The sequence below is a fragment of the Microtus oregoni genome, unplaced genomic scaffold (assembly GCF_018167655.1).
Source record: "Microtus oregoni isolate MIOR12 unplaced genomic scaffold, Mior012 000031F_ref0000149, whole genome shotgun sequence".
NCBI lineage: Eukaryota > Metazoa > Chordata > Mammalia > Rodentia > Cricetidae > Microtus > Microtus oregoni.
Window position 1 is genome coordinate 21,513,729 of NW_024543090.1, and position 27,153 is coordinate 21,540,881.

The following is a 27,153-nucleotide window of genomic DNA, read 5'->3' on the forward strand; positions in this document are numbered from 1 at the left end:
TCTTCAGACTCCACGTTTCCTGGTTCCCACTGAAGCCTACGAGGCCATTCCATTTTGCTTGCAAGACCCTGGGTGCTACCTTCCCCATGTGTCTTTGCGCTCTTCCCATCTCCCTGCTACTGGAGTTAGGCGGCTCTGGGACCCCTTCTCAGACCCAGGCGCTCACCACGGGCAGGGTCACCGGCTGGCCATCAGAAAGGCAATCGAGAGGCTGGCAGACAGAGCCATTCCTGCGTGTTCCACAGCAGCAAATCTGGAAGAATGGGTGGGCTCTGTGAGGGGCTGAGGGGCCCCTCTGTTAGCCCTTCCAGCCCAGTCCCCCTCCTCCTCCCATCCAACTGCGGTTGCTATGTACCCCACAGTTCCAGCGGCTCTCTGGCGCCTCCGCACGCAGCTGGGGCTGGAAGTACTTAGGGTAGTGGAAGCAGGCTGGATTGCTACAGCAGGGCTCCTGGAAGGGTGGGACGCACTGAGTATTCTCGAAGGAGTCTGTTACCATCACTAGCAGGTCTTTATCTGAGAAAGAAGATGCAGTTAGACCCCTGAGAAGATTCTCATCTTGGCTTCCCATTTAGCCCAGCAAAATTCCTATCTTGGCTCAGCGGTTAAGACCACTTGTTGCTCTTTTAAAGACCCTGGTACAGTTTCCAGCACCCACAGGGTGCCTCACAACTGTTTAAAGTCCAGTTCCAGGAACTCGAACACACTTGAAGTACATACATACACACAGGCAAAAATGTTCATATGTATAAGATAAAATTAATTTAAAAATAAAAAAAAATCCCATCTTGAAGTGCCAGTTGGGGTTCACAATCCCCAGACACTCATTCACATGCCTCAGACAGGGCCCTGAAATCTGCATTTTAACAAGGCCTGTAGAGTATGCCGACAGATTCGCTCTCCAGAAAGCCCTCTAAGATGCTGAGTCAAGGTAAGACCTCTTGGTGTTGCTTTACTAGAACAGCCGCCCGTCCCCCTCTGCCAAAGTCACCAGCCCATTGTAGAGAAAACAGATCCCCCAGCAGGCTGTCAGTTTGGGAGCAGAAGCCCCTCCAAGCCCTCCTTTCTAGCCTGTGTCTGTGGGTCCACACTGCTTCCATGAGAAGAGCTGGAAGTCCAGCATAGGAGAGGCGCAGAGGGGCAGACAGCGATATGTGTGTCTCACTAGGAAAATGCTCTGAACTGGGAGCTGCAGAACCCACCGGCCCCACTGTGCGAGCATAGCAGACTCAGGGCAGCACTGAGCCCTAGGCCCCAGGACACTGGGTGGCCCTGAGAACTTCCATCTGGGTCCCTGGAAGAACACACTCTTCCTAGAGACAGCTGAAGAGGACGGGTGTCTGGGGACACAGTTCTGAGGAGTTTTGACTTTACTTCCCCCAACCCAGGATAGCCCATACCAGGTTGAGTTGACCTAGTTTCCTGAGCTCCAAAATGACCTCCACGGGGCTTGGAAGCCGTCTTCCTCCCACCCCCATGGCAAAACCCGCCATTAGACAAGCAGAGAAACTCTCACTTTTCTTCCTCTTCTTTGGCCTCCTGGATTCCGCACAGACCTCCAGGCAAGAGACTTGCCGAGACTGTAACAAAGCAAAAAGGGTAGATGGGACGCTAGGCAAAGCCACGCCCCAATAAGCAAAGCCACGCCCCCTCTTCCAGTTATAAGGGAAGAGGCAAAGGCGCAGATTTAGTATTGATCAGCTTTGGGCTTCTGCCGAGCATGCTGGGTACTGAGTGCTCCAAGAAGGGGAAGACAAAGCTAGGCGCGCATCATGGTTTACTGGGAGTCATGTTCACAGGAGCATCAGGGGCTGACCTGAGCCTGTGTCCAGCAGTGCAAGTAAGAAGTTGGGATAAAATAACCTCCGAAAAGCAGAGACTGGGCAAAGGCCATTGCCGCACATCCCAAGCACTCTGCTTTAAAAAGGAGAAGTTTTCTGGGACATTGGGTACATTCAGTTAAAATAGCTATGATTTTTGTTGTTGTTGTTTTGTTTTGTTTTTTGTTTTTTTTTGTAGTTGTTTTGTTTTTTTTGAGGCAGGGTCTCACTATGTAGACCATGAGCTGGCCTAAGAAATAATTTTAGTACTGAAATCAGGCTTGCAGAGGTATTGGAGTTGTTGTAAGTGACCAATTCTGGGAAAGGGATGATCTTTTGGGAGTGCAGGGTGCTGGGCAAGGGTGATACCCTCCTACTTCCTGCCTTGATCCAGGGGCTCGGGATGCAGCCCCACCCCTGGGTGTACATCATTTAGTTAACCATTTAGGCTAATTCTCCCTGGACTCAGCATAGGGACAGGTTCCAAGGTAGGCTCAAGCCCCTCTCCCCTGAAAGCAGCAGCCACATGCGGCCTCTGGAGTGACCAGAGCCCATAAGGACAATTACCACAATCACGCCGTTGGTGATGAGCATCTCTGGTGAAGAGAGACTGAAAGAAAAGAGAACTCCAGGTCAGTGACAATGTTCTTGGCTGGTTTCTTAAGAAGGCAGCAAAAGCTATAAATCATATCAGTCATAGAATAGCAGATCCTTCTCAGTTAAATGAGAAATATCTGCGTGAAAAACTAGGTTTGAGATGGGCGATGGTGGCGCACGCCTTTAATCCCAGCACTCAGGTGGCAGAGGCAGGCAGATCTCTGTGAGTTTGAGGCCAGTCTGGTCTACAACAGCTAGTTCCAGAACAGGCTCCAAAGCTATAGAAAAACCCTGTCTCGGGAAAAACAAAACAAAACAAAACAAAACTAGGTTTGAACCAGGATTGGTGGCATTTATCTGTAAACTCAGCTCCTAAAAGGCAGAGGCAGGAGGATTGGAGCATTAAGCCAGCCTCTATGACCCTGTAAGAAAGTGGTGTACATTTAAAACAGAATGTCAAGCAGGGAACAATGCACAAGTCAGAGGTCAGTAATACTGCAGCCCCTCATCCAGAACAGAAGCAAGTACTCTTCATACCAACAAAGCTTCTGTGCTTCAATTAATGTATACACTTTGCAGATAGGGTTAGTTTTTACATTTAAATTACTTTGTTACTTTATAGCTATGGTTTTTTGTTTTTTGGTTTTTTTTTTTTTTTTGCATGCATGCAGGGTGTATCTAAGTATGTATATCACATGCATGCAGTGCCAGCAGAGGTCAGAAGGGGGCATCAGATCCTCTGGAAGTGGAGTCACAGGTGGTTGTGAGTCACCATGGGGATGCTAAGAATTGAACCCATGTCCTCTGGAAGAGCAGCAAGTGTTCTAAACCACTGAGCCTCTTCTCCAGCTTCCAGATTTGTTTTTTGTTGCCCACTCCCTCCCATTTCAGCCAGGGGTTACGATGTTTGCTCTGACAGTTCCTCATCCCATACCATGGTGGCAGGAATTCTCCAGGAAATTCCTGTTGGAAATGCTGGGGACTTGAGGCAAGCACTGAAATGTGTGTGTGTGTGTGGGGGGGGGGTCTCAAGTGTGTGCTACCATACTTTATTTATACAGTACTAGGGACTGAACCCAGGGCTTTGTGTTAGGCAAGCAGTCTACCAACTGATCTATATGCCCAACCTTATAAATCTTTAAACAGATACTGGTATCAATGGAACTAGAATAGTGTCTGAGCCTGGGCACCTACACCCTTTATAAGCTCCCAAGAGAACCTGCACACATGGAGGAAGCCAGCACACAGGCCAGCAATGAGGCCGGAACAAGGTAGGGCATCGCGAAGGCAGACACAGCTCTAAAGTCGAGGATCTTAGCTGACGAGCAGGGCTGATGCCTACTTACTTCTCTGCGAGCAGGAACTCCACCTCCAGCTCTTCCATGCCCTGATGAGAGAGAAAGGGAAGGAGGCTATTGGCCACGTCTGCAAACCTCTGCCTGCAAGGACCCGCTTCCACCCCTGCAGACCTGCATGACCTGCCCAAGGGGTCGTGGAGAAGGAATGGCTGCTGCCAGCTCTTCTTGCCCTCCCCACCTCTCTTTGTCCCAGGCTCTGACTCAGGCACAGCATGACAATGCAGGGTGTCAGAGACAGCGGCTGGCCGTGGACTCAGTCACCTTGACTAACGGTCAGAGAGTTCAGGCCTATTCTTGCTCCTTCAAGGTTAGTGACAGGAGGTTTGCCCAAGGATGTGACTCCAAACAGGATGATTTGACCTAGGCTGTTGTTACTTGATGCTTTGGGTATTTGAGAAGATAAGCATTTTGCTGCTTCTGTTTTGGTTAAAAAAGGTCTTTGGTCTTCCCCCTCCCCTTTGGATTGGGGTATATAAAGCCTATGAAAAATAAACGTGGGGGGACTAAGTATTCACTGAGTTGCCCTCCTGACTCTATCTTATCTATCTATTTCTTTGTGCCTCTATTTTTTTCTGCCTAACATTTCTAACCCACATGCCCCTACCCTGGAATGTACAAACCTGTCTGTTCAAGGCTGGACCCCACAGCAGGGGATTCAGGTGCGGATGTGACACCTGGCCCTGAATATGCATTCTTCTGCCCCTGAGCATTGATATTCTATTTCGACTCCCGGTTCTCCACTGTTTGCCTGGCTTCTCATGGGGCTCAGAGCTTGGGCAAGGGAGCTCTGAGCTGGTGTCTTTAGAGAGTCCAACCCTGCCAACACAAGCCCCTTCCCTTCCCTCTGCTTCCATGCCTCGTGTGTACCTGAAGGTGAACCATGGCTTCACTGGGCTTCAGTTTCCCCATCGGAATATACAGAACAAAGGTAGCGATGCTTGCTTGCCCTCTGATGCATGCCCAGAACTTCACCTCACACAGAATCACCCAGCTATTTGTTCAATGGCTGACTCTAGAATATCCTGGCTCTTTCCAGCTCTGAACTTCCCTGAGTTGCCCTCTCTACCTCGAGGGCATTCCAGAAAGAGGACTTGGAGGTGAGGAAAAGGAAATGGGCACCCACATTTCCAGTTAGCATAGCAAACTCTAACTGCTAGGTGCCATCACTACTTTTTTTTTTCATTTAAGTCTCATAACAACGCTACTTGGAGGACTAGTGTCACTATTGCATAGATGAAGAAGTAGGAAATGAGGAAAGTTAAGTAATTTCCATGCAAGTGACAGTGCTAGGAGTTGAACCAGAAGTGTATCCTTTCCCCAGTTTGTATATGTGCTCAGAGATGCCCACGGAAGGGTTTCATGGCAGTATGTGGGTATTCCCATGAAGTTAGAAGCTCTGTGATCTGCACCCACCTCTGGGTTGAGCGGAAACTTCACGTGGGTTTTGTTCCGAAGGCAAAGCTTGGAGAGGTCGTAGAGTACGGTCAGGAGATGGTCATTTGGTGTCAATGTGTCTTCATCACAGACACTCAGCTCTAGTACGTTCTAGAGGAAAGAGGAGAGTGGATACCTGGTTACCATGGTTGCAGTGACCTGCTCCCAGGACAGGGGACAGGACCTCAGTCCTAGCAGAGAGTGAGGTCTGACAAAGGGGGACACAGATACTTCCGCTTGGATGCCAGAGACATCTGCAGGGATGAAGTGTCTTCCCCTGCTTTCCAGGTCCCTAGAGACTGCCCTCCTCCCCGCTCTGATTTCAGGGTAATTTGGTCCCTTTGAAAGCTTGAGAAGCCTGGGGAGATTATAGAGAGCTTTCATTTCACCCGGGGCAGGATGGAGAGCAAAGCAAGGCCGTACAGACATGGGGCACCTGGGATCTGAAGATAGCAAGAAAAGGCAGGCCAAGGAAATGAACATTTGCTACTCCAAGGGAGGGGCCAATAAAGGCTATTTTGTTCCCAGCGATTGGGGTGAATTGTGTGAACTCTATGCTTTGGCACAGTAACCCCTAAGAAGGTCTTATGAGTCATCCCAAAGTAGCTCTTCAAGTAGCAAGTAGCCTGTTCTCAATGGCCTCAGATGGCATGGACTAGTTTCTAAGACTCTTAACCTCTGATCCTGGGAGCTGTGATTGAAGGCAAGGTTTATGTCCTAGATTTCTATCTAGTAGACATAAATGCGGTTCGGGGTATCTCTAACTATATAGATCTGTTGGTCTTGTAATTTTTGGAAGCTTATATATGTACCAGGGCAATCTAGTAACTGCAAAACAGGAAGCAAGATGGTACACTACCTCTACCTCCCTCACCAAATTCAGATAAACAATAGAAAAAGCATCTTACTTTATGTTATTGAGATAGGGCCTTACTGTGCAGCTCAGGCTGCTTCACACTTTCAATCCTCCTGTCTTAACCTCCTGAGTATTGAGATGACAGGTGTGAGCCACGACAGCGGGTGAAGAGGTTTTTTTTTTTTTTTTTTTTTTTGGAACCATGGGGAGCACAACCCTCTCGAAAACTAAAAGGACTCTTTATGAACTAGAACTATACTTCTAGTTCCGGAAGGTCGAGAGGGTCTGTCCTTCCTGGGCTAGACCAGGACTTGGAGGGTCAAGCCGTGACTATCTTGGGATTGATGCCTTCATCACCAGGCCAAATTTGTCTCAAGGTGGCCACCACTCAAGCTGCTCAAGGAGAGTTCTACCAGAAATGTGGCTGTGATTTAGATGCACCGTGTATCTGAAGAAAAACGACACCGCGAAATAATGGCTCAATAAGCGAAAGAGCGCACACCCAAGGAAACAGAGTAAGTGAAGGACTGACGCGATCCAGAGCAGATTTCAGAGGAAAGCCTCTGGCTGAAATCAGATCAGGTTAGACCTGGTCAATAGAATGGCTTTCCCTACTGCGTATTCTCCTGCAGGGAGGATGCTCTGGAAGGTCCTGGAAACACAATTTGTGCTTCAGCCAGAGGCTGTCAGGATCAACGAGAACTAGGAGGACGGGGAAGTGAGAAGGTAGAAGGATTAGCAGACTCAGAGAGGAACACACATAGGAGGAAGGAAGCAGTGGGGGAGTGGGAAGACAGGTTAATAGGGCATGCAAGACGATACGCAAACAGCCTTGAGGAAGACATGGGAGTGGGGAGGGACAGGTGGCGGAGAGGGGAGCAGACACGTGGGTAGGGCACCCAGGTGTGGTTCTCAGCGGCTCACCTTTACTTGAGTCTGGATCTGGAAGGTGAAGCTCTCATCCCACTCTGGGTGTGGGCAGTTGGAGATGGTTCTGGTCCTCACCTTCTCCCGAGAGGCAGTAGGCAGCCAGAGAGTGACAAAGCAGTCCGTCTGACTCACTGTCTCAGGAGGACAACAGTAGAAAAGAAAGAAGAGAGGAGACGGTGAAGTCCAGAGAAAACCTCAGGCAAATCTCTTCTAGAGCAAGGCCTCCTCTCGGTTGCTCCTCTTCTCCTGATGCAGGAATCTGCCTCTCTGGCTTGGCCCTAGAACCCCGAGAAGCCACACAGACCAAGGGCTATAGGTCACAAGGGATGAGGGTGAGTCTTGCTGACCCTCATCATGGACCAGGGTAACCTAAAGAGGAAGTACTCCAAGTGCTAGAGCAAACACCTTTGATGGTTAATCTTGGTTGTCAATTTGACTAATTTAGGATCAACTAGAACCCAAGCTTTGGGCCATTCCTGTGAAGGTTTCTAAAACAGAATATTTGAAGCAGGAAGTCCCACCTTAATTTTGGGTCACACCTTGTGGTGGGAGCCCATATAAAATGATACAAAAGAAGGAAACTTGCTTTTTGCCTACTTGCCTTCATTCTCACTGGCAAGACCACCCCTCCTGTTGCTACAACATTACTTAACCAATATTGGAACCGACTTCTCTGGGATTCCAATATGTACTGAGGACCAGCATCTCCCAGGAGTACTCTCCAGGCCTACAGCTTTAGATTGGGACTCTGAGACAGCTAACAGCATGTACTGAACAACTATTGCATCCTCAGCCTTTCCCATCACAAGAAAGCCATTCTGTGAGCCTCTCTAATAACCCCCCTTTTAATACATATTCACTATGTCTGTTCCAGCCCTATAGAGAACCCTGACTAGTATACAACGAGATAAGCTACATAGTGCTCCAGATGTCGTGGAAATACCTAAAAGCCCTGCTCCAAAGATCCACTTTACCTGTGGTCTTAGCACCAAGGGAACCAAAGTAGGGTTGTGCTGAGAAGCAGCAGGGAGAAGTATAGTTTTCCACCAGAGAGCCGAGAAGGGCCATTGTGGGAACGGGTTCAGATGAAACAATGTGCAGGGGCCGTGTCTTTGTATGATTTAATGCAGCTACCCTTAGTGGGTTCTCCATTCAGTACGGGTCTCCTAGTCTGGGGTGTACAATTCAGGACACCCTTGTGTTTGTGGCCAAGTGCCTTCTTCCACTTTAAATGAACAAACCTAGTATATTGCTCCATGTGCCCTGGAGAAGGGAAACTGCTTTGACTTCAGTAAGACTTTCCCAAATGGAAGCTGCTCTAATCTTTCTGGTGGGAGTAGCAGAACAGATAGGGCTAAGGATAGCCTAAGTGACTCCTCATGCCATTATGCTTGGGAGGAGGGGGAGGTACCAGGACTATCTTTGTCACCAGCTCGGTGACCTGCTTGGTTAAGTCCTAGGGTGCACCTCTATAGAATTTAGTGAAAGTTCATAGTTCCCACTGTCAGAAGTCCTGTAGGTAGTGAGGCTGGGAGGAAGGGACTCCAACTAGCTCATAACTTTTACTAGGAATTGCTGTGTGAGTGGAAGCAGAGCTGCCCCTCAGGGACCCAAGCTAGTGTTGCACTATAAATTAGTTCTGCATGGTCTGTAGCCCCATTCTGCATCATGCATTTTGGCTTCTAGTCTTTGATGGCTCACCATTTGGTGAGCAGACACTCCCAGCCCTCCTCCCGCTGAGTAAAGGTGAGAGGACGCCATCCTCACCTATCCCAACAGTGGCTTAATCCACACAGAAAGACGAAACTTTGACGGAATGAGAAGAAAATGATGACCTCACCATCTGGGCCCATCTCCTCCAGGCCCACCCTGTTGTCGCCCACTGACTCAGGTACCTAGGCCAGCACAGGGCATGCTCCCTGATTCTCACCCTGAGTCCTCATCGGTACTAACACTACCTTGTTCAGGTCACTATCATCTCTGCAGCTTTCCCACTGGGCTCCCTGTTGTTGCCAGCCTTCTCCCCTAAGAGAGGGGCTTTGGAAGCACGGCTTTGTCACTGTGCAGTTTAATGGCTCCCATCTGGCTTCAGGAAGGAGTCTATCTTTACCCATCATGGCTCTCCTTTCTATTTTCTCAGCTTCGCCTCAACTCTCCACCCTTCCTGACTCCCCACCCCTGCCCTGCATGTGTTTATGCCTACATGCACACACCTACACATGCGTGCAGACAACCAGCCACACGCACTCTGACTGCAGGACAAGCTTAGTCATCTTAGCTCTCCCAAAGGGCCGTGCTGTCTTGCTCCAGGCCTTGCACCTGTCGCTCCTTGTGCCAGGCACTTCTTCCTCCCTCCCTCCCTTCTTCTCTCTCTTCCTCCTTCCCTCCCTCCCTTCCTTCCTCACTTCCTTCTTCCTTCCTTCCTCCTTCCCTTCCTCCCTCCTCCCCTCCCTTCCTTCTTTGTTTTTCCCTTCCTTCCTTTCTTCTTTCTTTCCTTCCTTCTCTCCTTTCTCTCTCTCTCCCTCTTTCTTTCCTCCTTCTTTCCCTCCCTCCTTCCTCCCTTTCATTCTTGCGTAGGTTTGCCTGTCTGCATGAGACATGCACAATGTGCATACAGTAACCTGTAGAGACCAAAAGAGGGCATGGGATCTGGAGTTACAGGAGGTTGTGAACATCCATGCACATGCTAGGAAGGGAACATGGGTTCATCATAAGCATATGGAATATTCTTGACAGTTGAGGCATCTCTTTAGCTTCAACATCCTTCTTTTCTACTTTTCCTTTTTCTTTTTTTCCTTTTTTTTTTTTTTGGTTTTGGTTTTGGTTTTTTGAGACAGGGTTTCTCCGTGTAGCCCTGGCTATCCTAGAACTCGCTCTGTAGACCAGGCTGACCTCGAACTCACAAAGATTGTCCGCTTCTGCCTCTGCCTCTAGAGTGCTGGGATTAAAGGCCTATGCTGCCACCACCACCCAGCTACTTCTCTCCTACTTTAACCCACCCTTCTCTTCCCGAGCCCTTTAGGTTTTAGAATCTTCTCTGTACCCCTCCTCTGAGCGTCCAGTTCTGGTCCCATGTGGCACTCCTGAGAGGGCTGTTGCTATGCTGTACTGGCAGAGCAGGTCCAGCCATTGTCTTCACCACTGTGCTCATTGAGAAGGCCAGGGCCTGCAACCTTTGGGCAGACTAGGCACTCACTAGGCAACTTTTAAATGAATGAATAACAACTTCCTGTTAAGGGCTGTATCTGAGGCAAGAAATCCTGAGCAGATGCAGGTGGGCAAGTCAGTGTGTGTGATTGCTCTGCTTACAGGAGGTGCCCCAGGGACCTGCTAGGCTCTCTGGAACTCCTCCCTTTGCTTTTCCTGGTCCCAAGCACTTCCCTCTGGGCCTGGCACATTCTTCTCAAGTCTGCTTTCTGTGCAGAGGGATTCTGCCAGGCCTGTTGGCTCTGCCAGGTTGCTCAGCACGCCTGACTTAAAGGACCCTTAAAGGCCTCTGTCTCTCTAAAACTACTCCACTTTTATCAATCCATACCTAGAAATTTCCCACTGAATCCATTAAATAACATCTCAGTCTTTTGTCTTAAACCTCAAGTTAAGATAAAAAAAAAAATCTTTCCAGGCATGATAGCGAATGTTGTTTAGTTTTAGCTAATTTGACACAAACCGAGACATATCTGGGAAGAGGGAATCTCAACTGAGGAATTAATCACCTTCATCAGACTGGACTGTAGGCAAGTCTGTGGGATGTTTTCTTGATTAATGACTGGCATGGGAGGGCCCAGTCCACTGTGAGCGGAGCCACTCTGGACAGGCGGTCCTGGGTTTTACAAGAAAGCAGGCTGAAAGCCATGATGAGCTATGCAGTAAGCAGCGTCCCTTCTGTGGTCTCTGCTTCGGTTCCTGCTGCCAGGCTCCTGCCTTGAGTTCCTGTCCTGGCTTCTCTAATGAAGTTCTAAAATCTGTAAGATTACATAAGCCCTTTCTTCCCCAAGTTGCTTTTGGTCAATTTTGTCACAGCAGCCAAAACCAAATGGGCAAGCTGCATGCCTGGAATCCCAGCACTAAGAGGGCAGATGCAGGAGGAACAAGAGTTCAAGTCCAGTCTCAGTTCCACAGCGAGACTCGTCTAATGAATAAACAAACTCCAGTCTCAGTTCCACAGCGAGACTCGTCTAATGAATAAACAAACAAACAGTAGCAGCAACAACAAAGCATTCCTGGAAGTGACAAGGTCGATCAGGATCAGATACCCATACTCAAGCATTCATTAGCTTCCCGATTCTTTTTGCTGAAAGATTCCTCTACCCCATACTTGAAAGGCTGAGCATGAGGAGAGCGTAGCTTAAAGGGAGGAGGCCAAGGAATGATGGTGGAGGCTCTGGGGGCCCAGGTGACAGTCTGAGGCAACCACATTAGCCAACTGTAAGAATACTGTCAAGTCAGCCACAAGGAAGTGATGACTAAGCTGGGAATTTCAAGACCTGGGATTTCCTAGACAAAAGCAGGTTCTAGCCCTTGTTCCCCAGGAAGTGACAGAGGATGTGGTCATGTGAATGACATGTTCCCTTCCTTGAATTGTAGGTGGCAGAGATGACTTAATTGTCTTCGCAGATGTTCAGAACATTCCTGTGTGTTTACCAGTGGATACCCCAATATCTCTTGAGGTACCTGCCTGATGTCCCCAGGGGTACTGGTTGGGGTTTCAACTTGTTTTCACCACAGAAGGAGACTTCTGGTGGCTGAGGGTTTCTAGAGGTGCCTGCCTTCTGGCCTGGGACAGGTACTCTTTAGCTCTTGGCAAGTGGGTTATCACCCCTGAACCTCTGAGTACTTCCTTCTATTAGGCTTTTGACATCTACAGAAATCAGACATGGGTTAGATGCCTAAACCAAAGAACCTTTAATATTGGATTTAAGCTAGAAGGGGCAATTTGAGCAAGAGTGATCAGGATAATTCCCCCCGGATCCATAGACAGTAGCAACATAGCCTAGCCGGTGACAACTGTGGAGTTCAGACCCAACGTGACCTTGCCAGCACCATCAGACGCCATAGCGGCCCTTTGTCCCTTAGGGGAAGGGAGAAAAATATAAAAAAGGGGTTCCCAAAAAGAACCCCAAAATCTGCTTGTGTGCCAATGGGCATGCGGTGAAGGGGGAAAGGAGACTGGTAAAGCCAGATCATAGTCTACCATACCACTTACCAGCCTCCAGGGGATAGGCGTGGCGGGGACAAAAGAAAGGGCCTCGGACAATGGAAGGTCTTGCTCACAGGCACAGGCACGAAGACTGAGAATGAGCGTCCTGGGTGACTGGTGCCGGGGTTGAAACAGACACACCTCTGGAGAAGCTGGAGGAAGGTGTGTGGGGGGGGGGTGGGGGAGCTAGGGCTGAGGGGAGGGGTGACCTCTGCCAAGAAGGAAGAGAGTAAGAGACCCATTCTGGGATGAGCAGGAAAGGTGGCATGGTTTGGGCCTGGGGACATTTCCTGGCTCCTCAGGTCACACCCCAGTGTACTGAGAAAGTCCCAAGGAGTCTGGGGGATCCCTTGCTCTGTAGTGGGTCCCTTGGCCGACACAAGCCCAACTTAATGCTTGCTGGAACCGTTCCTACTGACATGGGCCCTGAACGCCTCACCTTCTGTAGGCTCAGTCTGAATCATGTCTGTCCCTTTGCAGTCTCAGGGTCGACAGGGCTGTCCCTCCTCTGCTCTCCACACCTGCTGTCCCTCCATGATTGGCACGCGAGCATCAGGAAGTCACCATGCAACAGATTCCTTGTCTATCTAGCTTCTGACTGTCTGTAATCTGACCACAGCTTCTTTCCTCTAGAGAGCAGCGGTTCTCAATCTGTGGGTCCTACCGTATATCATATCATATGTCATATCATATATCCTGCATATTAGATATTTGCATTGTGATTCATAACAGTAGCAAAATTACAGTTATGAAATAGCAAGGAAATAATTTTATGGTTGGGAGTCACCATAACCTGAAGGACTGGGTTAAAGGGTCACAGCATTGGGAAAGTTGAGATCCACTGCCCCAGAGGGTCCCCTCTTCTCACCAGACCTCCAGGCCTGGAATTAAACACACATTCTACCTCAGGCTATCATAAACTTCTCACCTACGAAGTGGACCTCCTGTGATGATCACTCAGGTGTGGGGAGACTTGAGCTCTGTTTGGATACCTCGTGGCCAGACCACAGTGGGTGCTCCAAAAAGAGCCCCTTCTCTCAGGTTGCTCCTCCTCAGACCAGGCTTTCGGTCCCCCCGGATGTTTATAACCTGGGTGCTTGGATCCTAGGACCTCAGTGTGCCCTTTTGGCCTTGGCCATTCCCACAGCTGTGCACTCTGGACATAAAACCTTCTCTCCCTAGAGAGGCAAAGCTTCCTTCCTACTTTAAGCAGGCAGAGGTCCACACGAGGAGAGAACTGATCCCTTAGATACCGCACTATAGCATCCATGTAGGGCATTTCTGGCCCAGTCCCAAAGCAGAGGTTCCCTGAGCTCCTGTGCCCTGGGAATGCAGCGGGAGTTGGATGAAGGGGAAGCTAGTCTACAAGGAGTTTGAATATTCAACCACACGGAGGAGGCTGGGCTGCAGATCTGGGTGCTACAGACTCCACTGTGGCTCAAGAGCCTGGTTTGGGGTTTGTGTCCCGAGAAGCAGCTCTGAGCAGAGCTGGTGGGCAGCTCCATGGTGCTAAAGGGCCTCCGCTGCTCTTCCACAGCAGCCTCTACCTCACCGGTGACACACAGCCATGGCTCAGGACGTCTATACACAGAGATATGCCTGACTGGTGGCTGTCAGGTCCTTTCTCCATCCCGACCCTGCAAAAAGGAGGGAGAAGCGGGGAGGACACTTACGTATGTCAGCCTGCCTGACGTTTTTCATGCCGATGACCCTCACTGTCAGCAGATGGCATGGAGATGGTCCCTCCTGTTGATTAAAAGGAAAGTGAAGTCACCCCTCAAGTACCACCTCGAAACCAGTGCTGCCGGGGAGGCCTCTCCACACTTGTCTCCCTGCCCACCTCGCAGCAACCTCCACGCTGTTCCGTCATGGTTTACTTTGGCTTGTTCCTGTCCTACATGGAAGTCTCTAGAGCTGAGACATGCTGCTTTTTCATCTTTTTATCTCTTGGCTGATATACGTCTATATAGCCCAATGAATAATTTCTTATTCCAGCCACACAGATACAAAATTTCCCCTTGCCCACCCAACATGGCAGCTTGCTCAGAAGAAGATAGGCACTTTATGACTGGGATGGTAGACACCTTTGAAACCTGGGCATCTCATGCCAGGAGCTTACCACCACAGGTCTTTGTTGCAGCTCTGGGTGTTTGTAGCTCCCTTGCCTGGCAGGCCCCTTCCTCAGAGTAACCCTTCCTTGTATTTCTGGCCACTGTACTTCTCCCCCAGTACGGCATCTGCCCTTCATCTCACCATGCCTTGCTCTAGATGACTGTGATGTTTTGGCCCATGTGCGGTGCTTGTCTTTCACAACGACAAAAGCATGGGTAATCTTCACGGCGATGACTGATGCCTGTTAGATGCCTCTGTCGGTATTGTTAACCCCAGGGGCTGGAGCCCTCAGATCTCTGCCTCTCCCTCGGTGTGTTAGCCTAGGAGCTGGAACCGGGGGCACGCCCTGAGCTGCTCATCCGATGCTCATCGGAAGCTGTCTCGTTCTTGTTCCGGTTACTTGCTGAGAGCCCTGCCTCGTCTCAGATCCCACCCATCTGAAGTCATCATCTGGCTTCCCTCAGCAGCTGTCTTTGTCCTCTGTGAGTTTCTTACTAGCCGTGGGTCCACTTTTGTCCTCTTTCCATCCTGCTACTTTCTCCCTCCCAGATATCCCCAAACCATGTTTTCCCACTCTCAAGTGTCCCTGCATCACATGTACTGCCCAGGAAGGGACCACAACTCTCTTCCTCTTTCTATTCAAGTTTCCTGCCCCAGGTTTTCAGATTATGCCTGTGTATGACTGATCTTCAAGGACATATATTCTCAACAACACAAATCCTCTGCCACCATGCCATTTAGAGAGTACCTTCCAGTTGCCTCTCGGCACAGACACACCATTTCCTCTCCGTCTATGACTTTTACTCAGGATTTTGGAATAGCCACTGTGAGCCAGGGAGTCAGAGAGGGTCCAAGGTGGAGAGAGGATGGGCAGGGTTAATGGTGAGAACAGTAGGGTGAACTGGCCATGGACTCTTGCTGCCCACAATGGGAACGTTCTTGGCTGCAGAAATCCCCCCCACAGACCACTGCATTTCCAGACTCTGGAAGACTCTTCTGGACCTCCAGGGTCCTGGTCTGTTGAGGTAAGGAGCTATGCTCCTCCAGACCCCACCGAGCCAACACAGTGTGAGGCTCCAAGCCTGTTCTCTTCATGTATCTTTGGATCTATGCCCTTTCTGCTTAAACCTCAGACTTGAAACTCTTTACCGAGAATGTCACCCAGGTGTAGCCCAGCCCTTGCAAGTGTCCACTCCAGGCTTTGGATTTGTCCCGCAGACCCCCAGCTCATCATGTATGTGTATGGAAGCCTGTCCCCCTCACTGAGCACAACTCCCAATGCTGCTAGAACACTCTGTGACTTTTTCAGATAGGCCTACTCTTTTCTCTTTAAAGAAGATTATGGTTTGTGGAAAAGCCAAGATTGACATGAAAGGGGTTTGGGGCGGAAGTCCTCATACTGACACCACTTGGGGCAATTTGTGTTATCCCTTTTCCTTTTCCTCCCCAGACTCCTCTGGGGCTTCCGTCTAACCAATAAGAGAACAACAATTCTGAGAAATCTGAGTTCCTCATTACCTGATAAGGACATGTATTTCCAAGATCTCTTCCCTCTCTCTAACAGAACAAGAGTCGAGCTCACAGTTGCTTGTGGGTTCAAGGATCCCTTCTGTGAGTACAACTCGGAAGTCTTTGGGGCCAATAACTTGCTCAAACAGCATTCTGTTGTGAGTCCTGTAGTTGGGCCAAAGACTAAAACCATACTAACTGTCTGTGGTCTGTGGTCCGTGGCCCATGGCCTGTGGCCTGTGGTCTGTGGTCTGTGGCCTGTGGTCTGTGGCCTATGGCGGGACTTTTCTAGGCAGCAAGCTCTTCATTTCTCATCCTGTCCTGGGCAGAGTAGGTCATGGATTGACTGAGCGAGGAGGCAAGCATCACCTTTCGGAAGGAATTTGTGGTCCTGGCAAGCTTTCCCTACTCTTCATTTCCTCAGAAGGCACCCAGAGTCCAGGCGGGAGCTGTTCTCTTCTGTCTTCTACCCCCAGTGTCTGTCAGTGAGGGTGGCTGTCACTTCCTCCTCTGTCACTCTCTTGTACAATATTAGCAACATCAGTAACCATGGGGCTGCCACTGTGTGAGGTGGAGGAGGAGGATGATGACGATAACAACTTCTTTGAGGCAAGATAGTCCAGACTGACCTTGAATTCTTGCCTCTAGCATCTTCTTCTTCTTCATTTTTTTTTTCAAGACAGGGTTTCTCTGTAGCTTTGGAGCCTGTCCTGAAACTCGCTCAGTAGACCACGATGGCCTCGAACTCACAGAGATCCACCTGCCTTTGCTTCCCGAGTGCTGGGATTAAAGGCGTGCGCTACCTCCGCCCTGGAGTCCTCTACCTTCCTAATGCTGGGATTACAGATATGAACCGCCATGTCCAGCTTTTTATGGATTTATCTGCCTAATTTTTACTATAACCTTGAGCAGTATAAAGATAAGGAAAATTCAAGGGGCACGGGTAAAGAAAAAAGGCCCCTTGCTCCGGAATCTGATTTATGTTTGACTACAACTGACAAAATCAGTAGAGATTTGCCTACATGGAGTTAGTTTCCTCCAGACATCTCAAACAAGAGTGTGAAAAACAACAACAAAAATCCCAAAACAACCAAGCAAAAAAAAAAAAATCTATCATGGACCAGGCTATGTTAAAACTGAAACAGATGCAAACAGTTTTTGGATTCAGTGACATCAGTTATTAAACATCACTTATAACTCCTCTTGCCCTTAACACTGAACCTCTTAAGTCTCACAATTTCATTGATAACAGGACATTGTTTAAAACAAAGAAAAGAAGCAAACCAGCTCATTATATTTTACCTAAAATTTTACAAATCTTTGAACCTGATTGCAAATTGCATCCTTTACAAGACATCCTTTAAAAGACACAAGTCATTTCTACATTATGTGTGTACTAGAGAATATTAGCTGGTGTTTTGAGACATGATCACGTGTAACTCAGGTTGGCCTTGAACTTCCTATGTAGCTCAGGCTACCTTTGAACTGGTATTCCTGCTTCCTCCACCTCCTAAGTGATTATAGCCATGTGTCACCCAACCATTAAGGCACATTTTTCTTTCAATTCTTGCACTTAAAGTATCTCAAGTTTCTCTTTCTCCCTCCCTCCCTCTCCCTTTTCTTTTTCTCTCTCCATCGCTCATCTTACCCAGCTCAGCTTCGTGCCGACGTGTCCTGAAGTTCTTCCCTGCCTTACGAAGCTGCCTATACCACAATGCTAACAGTGGCACCCCTCAGCCTACAGCAGTGGCACCCCACAGCGTCCTGTGCTGCAGCTAGCCACCTGCCGAGGCAGTCAGTACTCACTTTGTGTCACAGACGGGGGACCTGAGATTAAGTCCCTTGACCCACGGCTCTTAGCTTGGGTCAGAGTTGAACTCATCTCTGATCCTCAGACACAGGTTCACGTCCACTGTCAACTCTCACTTGAGGATGCCTCTCACCAAAAATGAAGAGGTGGTTCTTGTTCTCAACTCCGCTGTCTTGATCTTCCCTCAAGACTAATTTTCCTGGCTGATTCCTATTTTTCACCTTGAATTCTCACGGAGTTCTCAGCTATCCCCCAACCTTGGCAGTCCTTCTATTGGCTGTGTCCTTATTGGCTGTTTCTCTAGACAAGCCCGGGGATCACTCTCCTTGTGAGCCCCCAGAACACATCACAACCATCAGGTCCTTGAAGACCTTATTCATGAATGGACACAGAGGACCTCTTGAGGTCTGCTTTGGACTTCAGATTGCACCTAGAAATTCCTTCTGGCTCAAAGAATTTTAGGAAGGGCCCATTTCCAAAGTTCCCCAAAGGGGGTTCTTACATCTCAGCAGCACAGAGGTGGAGCACTGGAGGAAGAAAGTGGGACTACCAGACTCAGGTCTGGGTCTAAGTGCATTCGCAGAGCTGGGTTATGACTCTGGAAGTCGCCCCAGTGGTGGGCAATGAAAGTCTGTGATCTCAGGACTCAGAAAGCAAACCAGTGAGATGTGTGCATGCACGCACCTTCGTTTGGTAAAGAAGTACAATTTTTGTTCCTCCTAAAACATTCACAGCCCCAGAGGAAGCCGATCTACAATAAAAAGACACAATCAAGGAACTGGAGAGAGGTTCAGTGGTTAAGAGCACTGGCTGTTCTTCAGGGGACTCAAGCTTGATCCCAGCACCCACATGGCAGCCCACAGCTGTCTGCAGCTCTAGCGCCAAGGGATCCGATACCCTTTTCTGGCCTTCTAGAGCACTGCATTCATGTGGTACAAGACATACATGTAGGCAAAGCAGTCCTACATATAAAATAAAAACAACCTTTTTTTTTTTTTTAAGAAAAAAGGCAATAGAATTCAGTAAAGTGCCTGAGTTCATATGCTGATGGGAACCAGAAACCGTTCGATTAAGGAGCCCAGGTTCATGAGCCGAAACCTTAGAGACTTGGGCAAAACCAACCCTGACTGGGACTGGGAATAAGGACGAAGGTCAAAATATTTAACTGTAGGCATCACTGGGTGCTATGCTTTGGGGCTACAGCCCTGGTGTAAAGACAGCCATACCCCTTCAGCTCAGAGGGCACTTGGCAGGTCCTGGGTGAGGAACAGGAAGCACTCAGGGGCTTGGAGGTCAGGGCAGGAACTTTGGGACAAAGAGCACAGAGATTCATTCAGCCTCTGAAACAAGCAGCGCAGCCGTGCCAGGGAAGACGAAAGGAACCAGGATACTCGGGCTGCAGACGTGCACAGCCCAGGCTTCCTCCTTGGCCTTGACCTCTGGCTTGATCTTGTCAGGATTCTACTTTCCTCCTGAGAGCTACTCCAGACAGGAAACATTGCCAATTCACACGGGGAGTGGGGAGCGCTATGGTTTGTCTGCTACACCGTTTAATGCTGCCCGTCTCCCTAGTTTCTTAGATATGAGTCTGGCATACCAGCCCAGCACTTGCCCCTGCCCCTGAACCAGATGCCTTGCATAGGGTCTTAACCCTTAAGCCTCCACAGAAGACATAATCCTTGCCTTACAGAAGAACAAGTTACACATCACACATGCAGCTCCTTTCCCTAGGGCATCTCAGGGCAAGCTGGACAGGTGAGGCCACCTCATCTCCACACAGCTGGGTGTAGCCATTGGCTCCCTGAAACATTGTCTCGGAGCTCTGACCAACCTGGCGATATCAGCCAGTCTACATGGTCCTTCCTTCACAGCAGACCACCGAGGTGGTGAGATTTGTAACTCTAGTACCAGTTTCAGCAGATCTGAGCAACATCCCAGCCTGGGGAGTGGGCATCACATGAGAGGAATTCTTGCAGTTGTTTTGCTTATCACTCATGTTAGGTGAGTGGCCAGAGAAAAATACAACTGAGAGACATGGACCATCTAGGACCCAACAGGAACAGCATGCATAGCCTGTGTGTGTGTCTGTGTGTGTGTTTGTGTGTGTGTCTGTGTGTGTGTCTGTGTGTGTGTCTGTGTGTGTGTTTGTGTGTATGTGTCTCTGTGTGTATGTCTGTATGTCTGCGTGCCTCTGTGTGTGTGTGTGTCTGTGTCTGTATGTCTGCGTGCCTCTATGTGTGTGTCTGTGTGTCTGTGTCTGTGTCTGTATGTCTGCGTGCCTCTGTGTGTGTGTCTGTGTGTGTGTCTGTATGTGTATGTCTGTATGTCTGCGTGCCTCTGTGTGTGTGTCTGTGTGTGTGTGTGTCTGTGTGTGTGTCTGTGTGTGTGTGTGTCTGTGTGTGTGTGTGTGTGTGTTTGTGGTGTGATTCCTGGAGCACCCACTCTGAGTCTTTGGCTGACCCTACCCTATCTGTGGTAGAACTGTCCTAGTTCACATTTTTGGGGGATCAGTAAAGAGCATGTGCTGATTAGAAGCATTTCCAGACACCCAAGCCTTTTGGGGGAAACCAGGAGGCAACATCAATCCTGTTCAGTACAGCAGGGAGGACTGTCACGATGCCACAAGGAGCTGCTCCCAAGCCTCTTTGGAGACTGACCAGTGTCTCCATATCCCACTCTAGAGGGATGAAACGTTCTTGGGGCTTCACTCAATTCCATCAGTGGTTCAGAAGGGCTGGCCGAGGACACTACTTTGCTACTGATAGTTCTCTCCACAGTGCGTCTATAGCCAACAGGGAGATGGAGGGCATCTTCCCATTGCCCAGACAGGAAGACTAAGGCAGATTTGGTCTCAAGCAGTAGCACATTTCCAGACCCAGGGATTTCCCTGGGAGACTTTGAGAGTTAGTCTAGATCTAGGGTTCTTGACTACACACCCAGAGGGGCAATTGACAGCAATTAAATGACAATACCACCAACTCTCACACTTCAAAATACCCCAAACCACACACTCACAAATCACAGACGTTTAGGATTAATGCCCACAGGGTTAATGACCAGTCACTGCCAGGACAGGCCACATGTGGATTCTCCCTGGCAGTACTAGGCATTGTCTATCCCCGATGCTGACTTGGCTGGCCCTAGACGACCCCGAGTCTCCCCATGCAGGCTGGTAAAGTTTGTGAGCATACTCAGTCGTGCCATCCCTAGCCAGGAGCCCAGACTGGGTGACAGTACCTCTCCCAGGTGCTAGGCAGAGAATCCTAAGCCAACCTCTACAGGCGTTCCATGCCCACCAGCCTCTCTGGGACCTGACAGACTCTTCCTCTCCTGGGCATGCCTCCCTGGCCATCTGCCTTTGGCAGAGCCTCCCTCTCCACCACCACCATACTCTCACCTTCAAGGCACAGGAGGCCACGGACCTGCCATCTTCTGCTTGGCATGGGTCTGACAGGGAGTGGGAAACCCAAGCAGGCATCTGGTTCTGAAGCATCGCGGCGGCTCTCCAGCTGGATGGTAAGATCAGGAACTTATACTCTGACTCAGAGCTCCACCCTCCTGGCCGGCCCTGGGCAGTGGCTGTGATGGCTCAGGGAGGGGTTAAGGCGAGTAGACAGATGTGCTGCCTGGGCTTAGGTCTCAGGTCCAAAGGAACCACACAGGTCTGCAGATCTTGAAAATGCAGACTCCAGCCAGGGCTCTGATCACTGGGATCAGCAGTCTGCAGCCCCAGTTGCTCAGAATGACCGGGTTATGGGTACAAGATGGTAGAAAGAACATTCTGGGCTTTGGCATGTTTCTGCCAAGAAGTAGGAAAGCCTTGTCTCTCCAGTTCATGCAGATGGATACGTAGCTGCTCCTCTGGGAGCGAAAAGATACTCTACCTCAGGGCCATGGCATGTTTTTCCTGGGAGTTGTGGGCAGAGACTTCTCAAGATATAAGGGCCAAAATTCAGGTTCTTATGTTAGAGGGTGAAGAAAGAAAACACTTGCCCCAGTCACGTGAGAAGAGGGTCCAGGGCCTCGGCCTCTACCAGCCTTCTGGGCAGCCTGGGAGGAGAGAGCACCAACCCCTCAAGTCTTCACTACACAGCGCGGAAGATGCTCTGCCCCGCCTCGATGATTCTTATCTCTGCCTGTGTTGGCTCACCTCTGGTTTGCTTGAATTCATACTGGGAGTTTCCTGTCTGGGTTCTTGCCGGAGGCTTAACAACCGGCTTTTCTGGCCCACAGATAGGATGTATTTTGGAACGACATACAGGTGAGACCTGAACACAGGAACGCATGGAAGGAGGGTGGTCGGCGGTGTTGTTTGGGTTGCCTGACTCCCCAGAGAGGATAGGACCTTTATTTAGCTTGGTGGCTTTGAAACTTCTCTTGCCATCAACCCACTGTCACTAACACAAATGCGATGCCCACACCTTTCAATTGATTTCACAAATTCAACTAACTTTATGCATTTAGTGAGCTCCTACTGTATACATGATGCTAAACAGAGAAATCCCAGGCTTAAAAGTTCCACAGTCCAGCTGGGGAGCCAAATACTTCTAACCCCTGAGCAGTTCTAAGGTCCAGATTTCCTTAGGCCAGCAGGGGTCCCTAGAAGAATCAACATAAATCCTTCATGTTTGGGAAACTCCATGGTTCTCAGCTGTGATGTAGACAACTAACTGGCGGAAGGACACAGGGCCGGAAGATGGGTTCTAGCTAGGGAGGGAGAGCATAGTTCTGAGAAGGCTTCGTGGAGGAGATGACCTCTGATGTGGACCTTAGAGACTAGGATTTCAACAGCTCTGATGGGAGGGAAAGGCACCCCAGGAGGCAGGAACAGAAGGAACAAGGCAGGGTAGGTTTTGGTATGCAAATGATGTACATCAGTTATGTGGTATCTCCCACATATTATCTCATATAGGAGGGCGGAAGAGATGGGGACATGGGAGGATGTGGAAGATAGAAGGACAAACCTGGAAAGTAGGATCTGGCATCTCCTTCCCTGCCCCCCCCCCCCCCGAAGCTGGTTCTGAGTTGTAGGACGACAGCATTCTATAAACCGTGGCCTTAGAGTGGCCTCTCAAAGGCTGTGTTTTTCATTTAGACATATTCTCTAGGCGACAGCCGCCAGTTGTTTCTGAGCAGGAGAACAATATGATCAGAGTTGGAGTTTCAGAAGGAAAAATTGCTTGATGTTGAAGCAGAGGAGTGATCGAGAAGCGATGTAGGAACCACTTAGGAGAAGAAAATAGTCTGAGACGTCAGAAAATAGAGGTCAGGTCAGTAGGTGGTGGGTCAGGAGGTTCTGTGGTGACCTGACCACAGTACAACCCAGTCTGCAAAGCAAGGGAATCTCCCCTACTCCATTTCCTCTGCCCCTCCATCTTTTCCAGTAAGGTCTGCTGAGGGCCAACCCACCTCTCCAAGACATTTCTCATGGCTTAGCATTTGGTCCTCTTCTGGCTACAGAAGCCCATTTATATGTCCCGTCCCCAAGCACACCCCAGCCACCGCATCCATTCTGGCAATTTCCTCATCATCTACCAGTGCCTCAAGAGCAGAGCCTTTACTTTTAGTTGGATTAAATCAGCTGAACAGAGACCAAGGGGAGCTGTGGTGGCAGCTTCTTCCTCTATGCTCTTCCTGGCACTTCTGACCTAGGTGAAGTCTACAACCAACCTCCCACTTCATGGACTCAGTGGACAGATGCATAAGAACATCTGTTGCCTGCTGTGTGCCAACTTCCGAGCTGACTACCCAGGAAGGTTCTGGAAGGAGACAAGAAGCCATCATAGAGGGGAGGGGTCAAGGTGGAGTTAAATTAAAAGATCAGTTGTCCTTTTGAAGTCTCTGGAGAAGGCAGAAGTGAACTCAGGTGAGTGTTAGGAACGCAGTGCCAAGAATCGCCACTTATGACCCTGTGACAGAGTGAAGTCTGTCTGACCCCAACTCTCGCCCAACGAGGCTCCGAACCAGCTCTGGAGACCCAACCTAGGACTCTGCTGTGAGGCACAACAACCACTCCAGGCCAGGTCCCCCAGCTGCTCCTTCTCCTATAGTCTCCCTCTATAGAGGTGATGCTGGGAACAGATGAAGGGATCCCACTCCTTTCCAGCCCACTTTCCAGTGATCAGAAAGCCTCAGATCTCCTTAGTGGCCCCAGCATGCCAGGTGAGGGCCACTGTTCTCAGCTGAGTCCCCAGGGTCTGTTCTCTACTCCCATGGATGGGTTGGCCAAGAGTTGCCTCTCACAAGAAGTCTCTTGGGCTGGGGACCCTCTATGGACAAGTGTATTTCTATATGTTCTTCTTAGTAGCACACTTGGCCCTGATCCACCTCAACCAAACGATCCTCACCTTTGCTCCTCATGTGGCTTCAGGTGTCTGTCCCTGCCTTCCCATCTTATATGATGTTAACTGCACCCCAGGCTGAAGCTCAGGGACTGATGGTCAGCCTCTCTCTTTTTCAAATGCACCTGCTATCTCCCATCCTTGACGGCAACCTCTGAGGTCCAGCACCTTCCAAAAAGGAAGCCAAGCCCGGGAGCATCTCTCTGTGCATTTGGAAGTTTACCGCACAGTAAAAGACACATTTTGCATCTGTAGTGAAAAGATAGACTATTCATTATGGGGAGGGGTTATTCACTGTTTGGTGGAAAGTTGGAGCCCAGCTTCATAATGACACAAAAATAAATCCCAGAGAGGAGAACTAGCTGACCATTAAACCTATAGATGGCTTAAAATATATTCTTATAATATTGAAGTGAGAAGAATCTTCCAAAAACAAAAAGGTACAAAATCTAGAAGCAAATAGGGAAATTGACTTGATGGGTGGAAAAGAAAAATATCAGCAAAGAAAAGGATACTGTCAGTGCAGGTCCACCTCCGGCATCCATTTCCCATTTCCTCTTCCCAATAAACATCTTTAAATGCTAATGTGGAGAGGAGAGCCTTGTTCTGCTGACACTAACATTACAAAGCCACGCTAATACAAACAGCATGTTGCTGAACCAAGAATCGGATCAATGGAAACAAAATAAAAGGACTGGAGAAAACCTTTGTCCTTTGGTTTTTGTTTTTGTTTTTTGAGACAGGGTCTCTATAGTTAGCCTTGACTGTCTTAGAACTTTCTATGTAGATCAGGTTGGTTTCAAACTCACAGAGATCCCCCTGCCCTGTCTCCCAAGTACTGGTATTAAAGACATGTTCCACCAGGTCTAGCAAAACCTTTGTAATTTAAGAGAACTTAATATCTAATAAAATGTCATTACAGGACTAGAGGAATGGCTCAGTAATTAAGAAGATGTACTATTCTTTTTTTTTTTTTTTTGCTTTTTCGAGACAGGGTTTTTCTGTGGCTTTGGAGCCTACCCTGGAACTAGTTTTGTAGACCAGGCTGGTCTCGAACTCACAGAGATCCGCCTGCCTCTGCCTCCCGAGTGCTGGGATTAAAGGCGTGCGCCACCATCGCCCGGCTTGAAGATGTACTATTCTTGCAGAGAACCCAAGTTTGGTTCCCAGCACCCATATCAGGCAGCTTACAAGCACAAATACACACATGCATACATACATGCACACACATACACACAGAGACTTGGCGATGCAGATCAACAAGGAAAACACAAACTTTCTAACAGATATATAAACATGGCGGACTACAAGGAAATAAAATAAGAGTACTTCACTTAGTGCTACATAAAAAGATGGGCCAACATCAAATATCAAACAAATAGAAGACAGTGCATGTGTTCTAACAACAGAAAAGGATTTTTTTCTTACTTCCTTTCTCTGGTGCTGGGAATTGAATAATGGGCCTCATACATATTAAGTATGCGTTTGAACAGTGATACATCCCTGGACCCTGAAGAAGAATTTTTAAACAAACATTTTGAAACAATTAACTATAAACCAAAAACATTTCTAACTTAGACTGAATAAAATTAGACTGAATAAAATGTAAGCTAGGCATGGTACTAAACATTATAATCTTATCATTTGGAAGGTAGAGGCAGGAGGATCAGAAGTTCAGGGTCATCCTTAGAGACAGATGAAACTCAAGGCTAGCTTGGACTACATGAGACTCAAAAAACAAACAACAAAGAAGAAAATGGTTAAACATTTCCATATTGTAGAAAAAGCCAATCAACCAAATACACTTGCGATGCATTTGCAAATCACCAGATGATTAATATTTAATAAACAAAGAAATAATTCACAAGAAAAAGATGACCACAATGAAGTGGGGATCTCGTAGTGAAGCACTTGCTTTTCTCAATACCTTGGGCAGTTCACAACGTCAGCAGGGATCTGTCACCACCTTACGACCTCTGAGGACACCCACACAAGTCACATGCACACACACCACATCCAACCCCCCCACAAATAAAAATATATCTTTAAAAAAGATGTCAACATAAAAATAATCAAAGACTTGAACCTGTCACATTCAGAAGGAGAAACCAAAAAGTGAGCAGGCACTGGAGGAGACCCTCGAAATCATGGGTATTCGGTCTGAAAATCAATAAGGAAGAAATTAACAGTTTAATAGATGGTACAGGCAGACGTGACTTCCTAGGCAGAGTGAAGTAACAGAGCACTCTCATCTAAATGCTGTATTAAAGGGATGACACTTGGAAGAGAAGATCGACACAGGAGGAAAACAAAGAAAAGTGAGGTCACAACAGCTATTGAATTGGAAAACCGTGAGACAGCTAAGTGATGGCCAATGTTGGTGGCCATGGGGCGACAGAGGTATCATTGTGTTCCATTGTGTTACCCTATGGAAGAGGAAACTGATATCATAGTTGACCTGGGACTGTCAGTCAAAGTGAACACTGGTAGAGGAACCCCAGGGAACCTCTTATAGGCCATAGAGGGACGTACCTCATGGTCTTATCTATAACCCCGAATCTAGTCTCCAGTGTTACAAAAAGCAAAAATGGGAGCTGGAGAGATGGCTCAGCATTTAAGAGCACTGATTGCTCTTCCAGAGGATCTGGGTTCAATTCCCAGCACCCGCATGGCAGCTAACAACTGTCTGTAACTCTAAGATCTTACACCTTCACAAGACATACATGTAGGCAAAACACCAATGCAAATAAAATAAAATAAATAATTTATAAATAAGTAAAAGAGTACTTCTTGTTCTCACAGAAGACCTAGGTTCAGTTCCCAGCGTTCTGACGCCTTCTTCTGACTGTATGTGCACATATGCGCACACACACACACAAATATTCCACACCAAAGAAAATGAATAAGTTTGATAAAATATTTTAAAAAGAAAAAAAATGAAAATATGCATGAGGACACTTGCTGTAAATTTCTTAAACTATGGGCTGCAACCCCTTATAGGGACTCTGTATGTGGGGATCACAAAACTTTGGCAATAGTAAAACTCTAAATGTATTTTGGCTTGGAACTAGGACAGAAATTCCAAGTTCTCAAATATGCCAAACATACACCTGTGGTTTTGTACTATGTAATTCTGAGACGTGTCATAGCCTAGGCACTGCAAATTATAAAATTAAATATCAATCAACT

The 27,153-nt window shown here is 48.4% G+C and overlaps 1 protein-coding gene across 3 annotated transcripts in view; it reads right to left on the minus strand.

The window, feature by feature from the left end:
- Nucleotides 1–27,153, minus strand: part of Pla2g4e (phospholipase A2 group IVE) — a 73,614-nt gene that overhangs the window by 21,240 nt on the left and 25,221 nt on the right. For all 3 annotated transcript variants that reach the window (XM_041679314.1, XM_041679313.1, XM_041679315.1), the window contains exons 2-9: nucleotides 13,866–13,938; nucleotides 6,990–7,126; nucleotides 5,189–5,320; nucleotides 3,764–3,804; nucleotides 2,388–2,430; nucleotides 1,517–1,580; nucleotides 356–516; nucleotides 167–253 (exon numbers count right to left, since the gene is read on the minus strand). In XM_041679314.1, the coding sequence (XP_041535248.1) occupies nucleotides 167–253; nucleotides 356–516; nucleotides 1,517–1,580; nucleotides 2,388–2,430; nucleotides 3,764–3,804; nucleotides 5,189–5,320; nucleotides 6,990–7,126; nucleotides 13,866–13,938 (738 nt within the window). The remainder of the gene's footprint in view (nucleotides 1–166; nucleotides 254–355; nucleotides 517–1,516; nucleotides 1,581–2,387; nucleotides 2,431–3,763; nucleotides 3,805–5,188; nucleotides 5,321–6,989; nucleotides 7,127–13,865; nucleotides 13,939–27,153) is intronic.